Source organism: Vombatus ursinus, unplaced genomic scaffold (genome assembly GCF_900497805.2).
Source record: "Vombatus ursinus unplaced genomic scaffold, bare-nosed wombat genome assembly UNPS02012709.1, whole genome shotgun sequence".
In the NCBI taxonomy this organism is placed as follows: domain Eukaryota; kingdom Metazoa; phylum Chordata; class Mammalia; order Diprotodontia; family Vombatidae; genus Vombatus; species Vombatus ursinus.
The window spans coordinates 686,886-698,722 of NW_020952487.1; the positions used below are offsets into that span (position 1 = coordinate 686,886).

The 11,837-nt window shown below is 42.9% G+C and overlaps 1 protein-coding gene across 1 annotated transcript in view; it reads left to right on the forward strand.

Annotated features, from left to right (window-relative positions):
• The window catches only part of NCKAP1L (NCK associated protein 1 like), a 53,953-nt gene that overhangs the window by 25,491 nt on the left and 16,625 nt on the right, over positions 1-11,837 (forward strand). The window contains exons 19-22 of the mRNA XM_027858053.1: positions 2,959-3,104; positions 4,791-4,922; positions 6,328-6,546; positions 8,281-8,411. Coding sequence (XP_027713854.1) covers positions 2,959-3,104; positions 4,791-4,922; positions 6,328-6,546; positions 8,281-8,411 — 628 coding nt within the window. The remainder of the gene's footprint in view (positions 1-2,958; positions 3,105-4,790; positions 4,923-6,327; positions 6,547-8,280; positions 8,412-11,837) is intronic.

The window sequence follows — 11,837 nt, forward strand, 5'->3', positions numbered from 1 at the left end:
CTCTCTCTCTCTCTCTCTCTCTCTCTCTCTCTCTCTCTCTCTCTCTCCCCCTCCCCCTCCCTCCCTCCCTCTTCCTATCTTCCCCCTCCCACAAGTGTCATAGGCTCAGAGGTCTTCTTTAAGGCAATCAAGAGTCACAGCTCCCTTTACAGAGGGAGTGTCACAGAGCTGTCCTTTAGGTAACTGTCCCAAGCCCCACTGGGTGCAGGGGTATCACATTTATATTTATATAATACATTAAGGTTTCTTTCCTTACAAAACCCTATGGGGAAGGCAGTAAGAATATTATAACCCCCATTTTATAGATGAAAGAGATGAAGTTCAGAGAGATATAGTGATTCAACTGGGGTCACACAGCTAGTAAGCATTAAAGGTGGGACTCAAACTCATTCCAGGGCCCTTGTCCATCATACAAGAAAGAGAATGGGAACTGCTAATGATGGGGGGGGGAGATAATACACACTACAGAAAATCCATGTAATTCGTTTAAGGAAGAGATGACAAAGTTTCTATACACACACACACACACATACACATTCATACACATATATTTTATTAGGAGTTATGCATGTTCATTCATCATTCAACAGATTTTTTTTTGACTACATATGTGCCTGATGGTATGGAAACTAAGGTCCTAATGCAATGTGACTGATTTAACAAACATACCATAACTTATCCACATAGATATGCATTTTTACCTTCAAAGTTGTCCCTTTGGTATCCTGCACACTTTACTCCAACCATATTGCCTTGGCTCAGAACACATACAACCCTCGTCTATAGAGCCTGTGGTGCATTCCTTGAATGTCCTTATTAGTGGCAAATTGCTGTACTTGGAGGATAAATTTGATTTTCTGAAACAGACAAAAGTTGCTTTGAGCAGTTCCTGAGGCAACTCCTCTGAAGGACAAAACAGATTTTGAACCATTAGATTATATTGCCACATTTGGGGAGGGGCATTAGTTTCATTCCCTTCTCTGTATGCCTAATAGTATCTGACTATGGAATCTTCTAGTGAAGAATGGAGGCAGATGTCGGGTTGGTGTTTAAGGGACAAAACAATGGATTTAGAAGAGAAGGCAGTCAGATGATGGATGGTAATTTCTACATGAAGGATTTGATGTCTTTATGTAATAATATGAAATAATTATAAGTTATATATCACTTTCATGCTATAATATGAAAGCATAAAATTTTATATATACATACACACACACACACACACACACACACACACATAGAGAGAGAGAATGATAAAATAAAGTGAGTTGGTGGCTAGACACTGGTAAGAACTTTCTACCTGTCAGGGTTAGGAGACCCTGGAATGGGCCAATTACAAAGCTTCTGTGTGTTTGAACAGTCACTTTCTTGATGAATATGTTATCAGTCTTCTGGTGGTCTGGCTTAGTAGATATCACTTACTTATTGTCTTATTGTAGAACCCTGTACCTGGTTCCACAGACTCCACAATTCGGTAGTTGATCTTGTCACTATTGAGCCTACTCTTGAAACAGATCCTGTGAAATCTCAGTCTTTCTAATCATGATAGAGCCTTGTATAACCTCCCTCAGGAGGCCTTGTACTACCTGGAAATGGTGCTATCAACAAATTGATTCTTAAAAGGCAATGCTAGCCTGAGAGTTCTGATTCTGTGAACAGAGGGATAAACAGGATAGAAAAATATGATGCTTTTCTTCTTGGCCACCTTTTGCTGTGGTATTCTTAAGACTTGACAATGGTGTATCTAGGCAAGTTGAATTTTGGATTCTCTCTGGCTGATGTCTTATGAATCTTGTCAATTTGTAATCTAGCCCTCTTTTTCAATATTTGTGGGAAATTTTCCTGTTGGATTTTCTGAAATATAATAGTTATATTCTTTCCCCCCCATATTTTTGGGAAGCCATTCTCAAAATTTCTCTTTTTGCTGTATTCTTCAGATTAGTTACTCTTGATTACAATTATAAAAACTAATATTTACATAGCAGCACTTCAAGGTTTGCAAGAGTATCTTACAATTAATAGTTCATTTGATCCTCATAACAACCCTGGGAGGGACATGCTATTGTTATCCCCATTTTAAAAATGAGGAAATTGAGACAGAGGTTAAATGACTTGCCCACAGTCACAAAGCTAGTATCTGAGGCTGGATTTGAATGCAGGTCTTCTGACCAGTGCTTTATCCAACAAACCACAAATCTTTTTGTAGTTGCATAGTTAGTTCTTTTCATGTTTTCTGTGTTGTTTTTTTTTTTCCATTCTGGCATATGAATTAAATAATTATGTTCCTTCCCTTCCCTCCCATTGGGTCCATTGTTTTGTTGACACTATGTGTGTCTATTTCCAAACTGCTGAGTTTCCTTATCATCATGTCCCAAGATTTCTTAGTTGTGGTAAAATCCTTCTATATTTCATCTTGTGATTTTTTTTGCTTATTTAATTCCTTCAATTTTTTCATTATGTCCATTATGCATCTTACTGTGGCCTAAGGAAATCTGAGTTTTGTTACTGGTCCTTCTGTAAGTGTTGAGCATCTTCTTTTTACTACTTCTGCCTCTCTTCATCCATAGTATTTTCCTTGTGTTAGAACTCTGTCTTTGTGCTTTCATTTCATTGAATTTGTTTTTTCCTAAAAAAATTTATTTTTAGGGTTTCTGGTAGTTTTGCTTTTTTTTTTTTTGACATTTCTGTTTCTGCTTTTTTTAAGGGGGGGTATTAAGGAGCTAGGTTCTCTTTGTGATTTTATTCCTCTGTCTTCCTGGAAGCCCTTCCAGAATGAAAAATAGAATACAACCCATCCAAATATGTCCCCATTAGGGAGAAAGGGAGAGAAAAGAAAGAGCTGGAGAGAGGAAAGATAGAAGGTGGCTAAAGGAAGAATTAAGGTGTTAAGCATATGGACAAAAAAAGCAATCTGAGAAACTTAGCCCACTCCCATTTACCTGTTTGTGTTGAAAGCTACTGCCTAAGCACTGTGCTGCCACCATCAGCAAAGCCAAGAACAAGAAGACCAGGAAACATAAGCAGACCCCTAAAAAAGGGGAACCTGAGAGGGACAAGCCAGGGGCTGAGAGTCATCGAAAGAACCGAAGTGTTGTTACAAAGTGAGAACTGTCTAGGGGTGGGGGCTAGCTCAAAACTGGGCAAGGGATGGGAAGAGGGAGGTTGACATGATCAAGAAGGAAGGGTGGGGGGGGTACAGAGACAGGTGTTGGGAAAGCATCAATCAATCAATTAGCATATATTGAGCACTTACTTTGTGCCAGGCTTGGTGTTAAATGCAAGGGATGCAAAGAAAAATAGTCCCTGCCCTCAGGGAGCTTATGTTCTAATGGGTGTATGTGTGTACATAAATAGGTATAAGCAAAGATACATTCAGAAAGAAGATAAGATACCTTTGAGGGTAAGGCATTGCCAGCTCCAGGAACCAGGAAAGGCCTTCTGCAGAAGGTAGTCCTTGAGCTGAGTCTTGAAGGAAGCCAGTGATTCTAAAAAGTGGAGGTGAAAACATTCCAGGAATGAGGGGCAGACATGGAGATGGGAGTATTGTGTATGAGGGATGGCAAGGAGGCCAATAAGACTGGATTGTAGAATGTATGGAAGGGAGTTATATACAAGAAAACTAGAAAGATAGAAAGGGGCCAGGCTGCCCCTTTAAAAAATTAAAAAAATTTTAAAAATGTTTTTATTTCATTAAATATTTCCCAATTAATTAAAAAATTTTGTCATTCATTTTTAAAAATTTTGAGTTTCAAATTCTCTCTCTCCCATCCCTCTTCTACTCCTTAAGGTGAGCAATATGATATTGATTATGCATGTGGAGTCATGCAAAACATTTCCTTATTAGCCATGTTGCAAAAGACCTTTCCTGTGCCCCAAGAAAATAAAGAGGAAAAATCTTCAATCTGCACTCAGAGTTCATCAGTTCTCTTTCTGGAGATGGAGAGCATTTTTAATTATGGCTCCCCCAGCATTGTCTTGGATCATTGTCTTGATCAGAGTAGCTAACTCGTTCAGTTGATCGTTGTTACAATATTGCTGTTACTGTATACAATGTTCACCTGGTTCTGCACACGTCACTTTGCCTCAGTTCATACAAGACTTATGAAGAGCTTTTAAACACCTTATCCTAAAGGTAATAGGGAGCTACTGGAGCTCATTGAGTAGTGGGATGACATGGTTAGACCTGTGACACTTTGGCAGCTGCATAGAGAATGGATTGGAGTGGGAAGAAACTTGGGGCAGAGAGACCAATTAGGAAGCTATTGCAATAGTCCAAGTGAGAGGTGATAGGCTAGGGTGGTGGTTATTTAACTGGAGAGTAGGGAACATATTAAAGAAATGTTGTAGAGAAAGAAATTGCCAAGATTTAGTAATTGATTGGCTGTGTGGAAGGGAGTAAGAGTGAAAAGTTAAGGATGACACCAAGGTTGATTGATTGAAAGCACCTGAACCTATCTTTTGCCTTTTACCCATTTTCACTAGCATTGCATGGATCTGGAGGCCATAGAGTCTTTTAGAAGCCTTCTAGTCATGCCATGTATCAGCATATGCATAGCCATGGAATTTCATAGTGGAGACTGCAGGGAGGGTGGTGGTATACACATAGGTTGAAAATCTCTAGAGGATGTGTTGGGGTTCCAGAGTCGCTTAAATCCTCTCCCTGAGCTGGGAGGGAGCTGAGTAAGTAGGGGGAATGAGTGGGTCAGGTAGAATGGGAAGTGGGATCTGAAGCTTCAGATTCCTGATCTGGTCTAACTTGATCCTTACTTTTAATCAATTTCTCTAAGCATGGATAAGTTACACTTGACCTTGACGGAGCTGGCTCTGACCATGAACCATGTGCACAGTTTCTTTGTGTTTGAGCACACTATCTTCCCTTCTGAGTATCTCAGCACCCATCTGGAAGAACGGCTCAACAGGTATGGTGCTCTCCTCATCCCCAGAAAACCCGGAGGACCCCTACTTCTAGAATACGATCTTTAGGTCTTCATGCTGAGGGAAAGAAGTAGTCAAGTATAATTCGCCTGGGTAATCTAAGATAATAATCCCAAAATCATCTCTATTTGGTTTGGGGAATATGTTACATACATATTTATTTTGTGGTAGTAATAGTGGACGTCACAGCTTTATCTTCCTAATTTGGTTGTAAAGAAGCTATGATAAATAGTATACTTTCCCTGGGCTAGCCTGAGAAAGAAGGTTGCTCATGGTCAGGAAGAAGACAGTTTAGTAATAAAAATTTGTTCTGGGTAATTCATATATGTAATCAAAAGCTAATTGCTTTTCCCAGTCCCTGTGAATGATTTAACACTTTTCCTGAAGGATCTCTAATCTCCTCCCTACCCCAAACCTAGTCCCCATGGATTCTAGGATGGATGGGATTCTGTCTACAAATTTGGCCTTAAGGGAAACTGAAGTATATGAAATTTGTCTTTAAGGTCCCCCAGCCTTCCTTTTCTCTGCTTTTTTCTTTTAATTTCCTGGATGATAATCACCTCCCATCCAGACTCTCAAGGGAATAAGCCTGACGTTCTCTTCTCTGTGTCCCTATCAAAACCTATTTTCAGGAAGGAGTGTGACAAACTCATTCCTATTGAAGTATAAATGACTAATAAGAGTTTAATGGAGGACATCTTTACAGGAAGGGGGATTTTTCATTTTCATAAAATTTGGGGCAGGACAATTATCAAGCCCAACCTCCTTAATTTGGGATGAGGAAATTGATGCCTAAGAGGTTGAGTCTAAGATCTCACAGGGAGTAAGTAGATAAGTAATAGACTCAGGATTTGAACCCGGGCCTCTTAACTGCAAATCCAGTGATCTATGCTGGAAGAAACCTTAAGTCAAAGAAATGAATATTGAGTTGTAAAAGTATAGGCATTAATAAGCTACAATTGGAATAAGGATTGGTGTGTGTGTGTGTGTGTGTGTGTGTGTGTGTGTGTCAGAGGAACCTTTCTTTTGTATCAGAAAACAGCACAAAACATTAGGGTGATGGTTCTCTCCTGTGTGTATGGCTAGCCCTGTCTATCTGTCTAAGAGGTGTACGTAGGTACCAGCCAGGGGCTATTACAACTTTTCAGTCCCTATCTAGATGCCTCATGGCTTCTGTTCGTATGTGGGAGGTTCCATTATTCTCCTCCTCCTTCAGGATCTCAAAGCATGAAACTCCAACATCTTTCATAGTAGGTGCAACTATTTTCTCCGTTGAGACTGAAGAAAACACTAGCACAACAAGAAGGGAAGGTGGTGGGGTGGGCCCTTAGGGATTGGGATGGAAACTAGGAGCCCAGTACCCTTGCTACTTGGCCTGTTTTCCTACAGAGCCATGGTGTGGCTGGCTGGCTACAATGCCACGACCCAGGAGATTGCAAGGCCCTCTGAAGTCCTGGCAGGGGTCAAGGCATACATTGGCTTCATCCAGTCACTGACCCAGTTCCTGGGTGCGGATGCTTCTCGGGTTATCCGGAATGCCCTTCTGCAGCAGACACAGCCGTTAGACTCCTCTGGGGAGCAGACCATTACCACTCTCTATACCAACTGGTAAGATCTCCTTCTGCCCTCCTCTGACCCTCTATTCTTCCTCTTTCTCTTTAACTCAATGTTCTTTTCACTCTCTCTCCATTCTGGGAACCCTTCTCTAACTTAGGGCCCTAGATTTAGAGCTGAGGTCAACCCCCTCCTTTTGCAGATGAGGAAACAGGAGTTAAGAAACCCAGAGAGGTTGAGTGATTTGCCTGAGGTCATACAGCTAAGTGAAAGAACAAGGATTTGAATCCACCTGACTTCAAATCCAAATCTCTTTCCATTGTATGCCCATTCTAATTCCATCCTCTTCCTTTGTAGTTGCCATCACCTTTCCTCCAACTAAGTGTCCTCTATTTCTCAGGCCTGACAATGAGCCCCTTGAAGGTTATTCCCACTCCATGGATAGAGTTCTCTTAAAAGATAAGAAGAGCTCTTTCCTCTGGGGTCTTAACTTCTGATCCTGTACCCCAGAGCTTTGGAAGGAATGCATAGATGAGGCCACTGGGTGGCGCTCTTGATCCAGCATCAGCTGAGACAGGCAACTTTCAAGAGCCCCCCATAGTGGGCTGGTTTTGGGTGTATGGGTGTGTGGGGGATGTGGGTACAGAGACTGGGGTGAGTGGGGGATTCATGTCCCAGACATGAGGTAGGGAGGTAGGGCCAGCAGGGTGAATAGCCAAGCAAGGTTCCCTCTATTTGACCTGGCCATAACTAGATCCCTCTCCATTTAATCAGAAGAAAAGGGGAGAAATGTCACAGGGTCTAGAAATGTAAAGGACATGAGAGAGCCTGCAGCCAGATCCTTTACTTTACAGATGATGGAACTGAGGCCAAGAAAGGTTAAGAATTTCCTGAGGTCACAGAAACATTAAGTGGCAGAGTCAGAATTCGAACCCAGGTCTTAATGATTCCACATCCAGAGTTCTTTCCATTATACCAAGTTGTCTCCTGTAGGCAAGGGGAGATTTGGAGACAGGATGTTAGAATTCCTAGGGCTTTTATTTGGCTCCGGATACTAAGTTTGTATTAGATTGGCTTCCTGTACTCCTTGGCAGCTAGGTGGTTCAGTGGATAGAATGCTGGTCCTGTAGTCAGGAAGACCGGAGTTCAAATCCAGCCTCAGACACTTATCTGTGTGAACCTGGGCAACTCGCTTGCTGTCTCCATCAGCCTCAGTTTCTTCAACTCTACAACAAGGACAATAATAGCACCTACCTCCCAGGGTTGTTGAGAGGATCAAATGAGACATTATAGTGGTTATAATATAATTATATTATAGATAACATAATAGCAGGTACCTAATAGATGTGTGTTTCCTTATTTCTTTGGTCCTGATGTTAATATTCTAATTGATGCAGTTCAGCCCAGGAAAGGAGTCACTCCCACTCAGTTCTCTCATCTCAGATGAATCCACAAAGCCTGACTGAGCAAGTCCTGGGTTTTGGGAAGGAGAGGGGCATCACACTGATGGCAAAGGAAGCAAAGCTAGGAAAGTCCATTGCCTTTTGACATGAAATGATTGTCATGCAAGTGATAGGCAAAGTGGCTTGCAAATTAGAGACAATTATTTTTTGAGTTGGCAGCTTGAGTTGTTAATTAGAATGTTGTATTGTCTACTCTGGTGTAGTGGAACCCTGACCCCTTCCTCTCCCCCCACAGCTTCCAGCTGAATTTTTTTCTCCCAATAGCAGAGTGTACAGGCAGGACCTCCCCATACTCCACTCCTCACTTTCTTGGCTGTACCTACAGGTACCTGGAGAGCCTCCTGAGACAAGCCAGCAGTGGGACCATCGTTCTTTCCCCAGCCATGCAGGCCTTTGTCAGTATCCCCAGGGAGGGGGAGCAGAGCTTCAGTGCTGAAGAATTCTCTGACGTTTCTGGTGAGCTTGAATGCCTGGGGAGGCCAGGGCCTGGCCTGCAAGATTCTCATCTCAGACAGTGGATCATACATAGATTTGGGGTTTGAAGGTTGCTTAGAAGTCAGTCCAACCCCCTCATTTTAAAGATGACCTGTAGTCCGGAAAAAGGAAGAGACTTACTCATAGCTAGTAAATAAGAGCTGGGAGTCTAACCCAGATCCTCTAATTCCAGTGCTGATGCCCCTGCCCCATATCAGGATATTCTTCTTTCCTCCTAGAGCCTCGTTCTAGACACCTCCGTCTTCCCATTCTAGATGCTCTCTGGTCCTCATTCCACATGTTTTCTCTTTCCTGGGATCCATCTTAGAACAACTCTACCTCCCCCCACCCACCCCATTGTTTTCCAGTCTCAAAAGGACTCGAGGGAAACTGTGGAGAGGAGCCCAGAAAGAGAGTGGCCCAGAGATGGCCAGCCTAAGGGATAAGTGGGAAGATACTATGAAAGAAGGCAAGGGGAGAGCAGCATTCAAGTTTCTGGATAGCTTTATTCTATTTTTTTCCCCTATTTTTTTTTGAGGCAGTGGGGGTTAAGTGACTTGCCCAGGGTCACACAGCTAGTGTCAAGTGTCTGAGGCCAGATTTGAATTCAGGTCCTCCTGACTCCAAGGCTGGAGCTCTATCCACCATGCCATATACTGCCCCGATAGCTTTATTCTACAAGACAAATTATTTTATTTAAATGGAGACCAGAACATGAGGGAATGGGCTGAAAGTCAAGCAGAAGGTATTGAATTTTGGGAGCTCAGGAAGGACTTTCTCCTATTATTAGTGATTGAGAATCAATTAATGGCTATAATTGACGGATAAGAGCTTGCCTCAGAGGGAGAAAAGCCCATGGTTCAAGTTCTGTCTCTGGCCTCTCACAGTCCAAGGTAGCTCTCTAAGATGATAAGCTGTAGAAAATGTGATGACCTGCCCTGATAGAGGGAGTTCCTCACTCCAGGCTTCCTACAGTGGTGAAGTCACAGGTCAGTTTTAAGAAAATTAATAATAGCTTATAATTATATTACGCTTTCAGATCTATGAGGTGCTTTCTGCACAATGAGCCTGGGTCCTTTTAAGTGTTATAACCTCCATCTTGTAGATGAGGGAAATGAGGCTGGGAGTTTGTGACTGGCCCCATGGTCACACAGCTAGTGACAGAGTTGGGATGTGGACTGGGGTCATCTTCTTATTCTAGTAAGCCTTGTTAAACCATGGGACTGGAGACTGAGTGGGGTGGGTGGGTGGGTGGGAGCTTGTGGCATCTTCTTCCGTAGGGAGATTTTAGGGTCTTAACCAGGTGGGCTCACGTTTGTGTATTTGGAGAGGGTGAGAGAGGAAAAGGGAGGGGGAGAAGGAGGCAGAGAGGAGGAGGGGAAAGGGAGAAGGAGAGGCAGAAAAAAGGAGAGAGAAAGAGAGAAGGGGGGCAGAGGAAGACAGAAAGGGAGAAAGAAGGAAGGGGGAGGGAGGGAAGAATGAATTCAGCTGCCATTCTTCGTTTTGGAAGTTCTGAAGCCATCACAATAAATAGCTAAAAGAACAGGTGCCGGTTGATAAGCCATCTAACTCCCTTGTTTCTCTGCCTGAAATAACATGCAAACCATCTTACTTGCTTTCTTTCAAGTTTTAACCCTAAGTAACCCTGCTTGGAGGTGGAGGCAGGTGTGGGATGATCGTGTGACCTTTCCCCTTTCCTACCTCCATATGTGTTCCCTTTTCCCCCTTCCTGGGGGGGCGTCTTGAAAAAGTCTGGATGTGTACTTCTGCTGCCAGTGACTCCTTACTATCTCTGCCTTATCAGTGTGGTTTCTCCATCACCCTCCTACCTGGCAGGGGCTTGCTGCTCTCCACAAGCATCCAGTATCAACTTCACAGACAATGGGGAGACAATGGGGAGGCAGTGCAATCACCCCTCCTCGCTGCCCTTCCTTACTTTCATTCTAAGCTCCCCAAGGTTGCTGTAGTGGGGGAGTGATGCTTCCTGAAGAGAGAGGAAGCTGCACCATGGTTACTCTGCCTCGAGAATAACCCAGCCTGGACATTCAACATTCATTCAACATACTAGGTACCTCCTAAGAGCAAGACATTGTACTAGGCCCTAAGGGTAAATAAGACAGAAACCCTGATGCCAAGGCAATTACTATCTCTTGTGGAGGACACAAGACATATACAAATCAGTATACTGTGAAATAGAAAGTGTGGTGGGACTTCATAAGAGGGACTGTCCACTGGGAGGATCAAGGAAAGATTCACGGAGGAATAGCAATCGAACTGATTGTTGAAGGTGGAGTAGGATTTCGAGAGATATACACTGTTCAGGATGGGAATGAAGAGGGGGTAAAGGGGCACTGAGGCGAGAAGTATAGTTGTGCTCAGGGGACAATGAGTAGTCTCGTTGGTAGGAGCATAGAATACATTAAGGGGAATAATGTGAAATAAGTCTGGAAAGATAGCTTGCAGCGAGAATGAAGAAGGCCTTGGATGAGGAGTCTTGTCTTTATGCAATAGACAATGAGGAGGCATTTAAAAGTTTCAAACAGTGGGGTGATATAATTAGAACTATGCTTTAGGAAGGTTATACTGGCAAGCTGCATTCGATTGGGGGAAGATCAGAGGTTTTTATAGCAGACCAGGCAAAATGTAATAAGGCTGTGAATATAAAGGTAGAGATAGCTTATGACTAAGAAGGGTTTGATGCAAGTGATATTACTGAGGTATAATATGGGAGGACTTGGTGACTAGTTGTGAGGAATGAGGGAGAAGGAAGGATAAAAGATGTCTCCTGGGTCTTGACCCTGGGTGACTTGACAAATAGAGCACCATTAATAGAAATGGGGTAGCCAGGAGGCTGAACAAATATTTTTTGGAAAGATGGTGGCTCTAGAAGGTCATCCAAGTTCAGGTGCCAGATAGAGACTTGGAAATCATTTTCAGAGGGCTGATCATTGAAGCCATGGAAATAGATGAGATCAGCAAAGGAAGAGATGATAGAGGGAAAGAGGATCAGAACAGAACCTATGGAACACCTATGAAGAAGGAAGGAGAAGGAAGAGAAGCAAAGAACTGGAGGAGGGAGGAATTCGATCAGAGGTAGAAAGAGAACAAGAGAGTGTCACAGAAACTATGGGTGGAAAGAACATTAACAAGGAAGAAGTGTTCATCAGCATCAGATGCAACAAAGGTGACAAAAATGAAGACCAAAATTTCCTACAAGAAGTTTAATGAATGAGTTGGGGGTAAGGGAAGTGGAAATATTCAAGAATTGTCAGGTAAAAGGAGGGATGGGTCTTCCTTCCTTCCTCCCTCCCTCCCTTCTTCTCTTTGTTCTTCTCGCCTTCCCTATCTCCCTCCCTTCCTTCCTTCTTTCCTCCCTCCCTTTCTTCTTTCCTTTGTCACTTCCTTCCT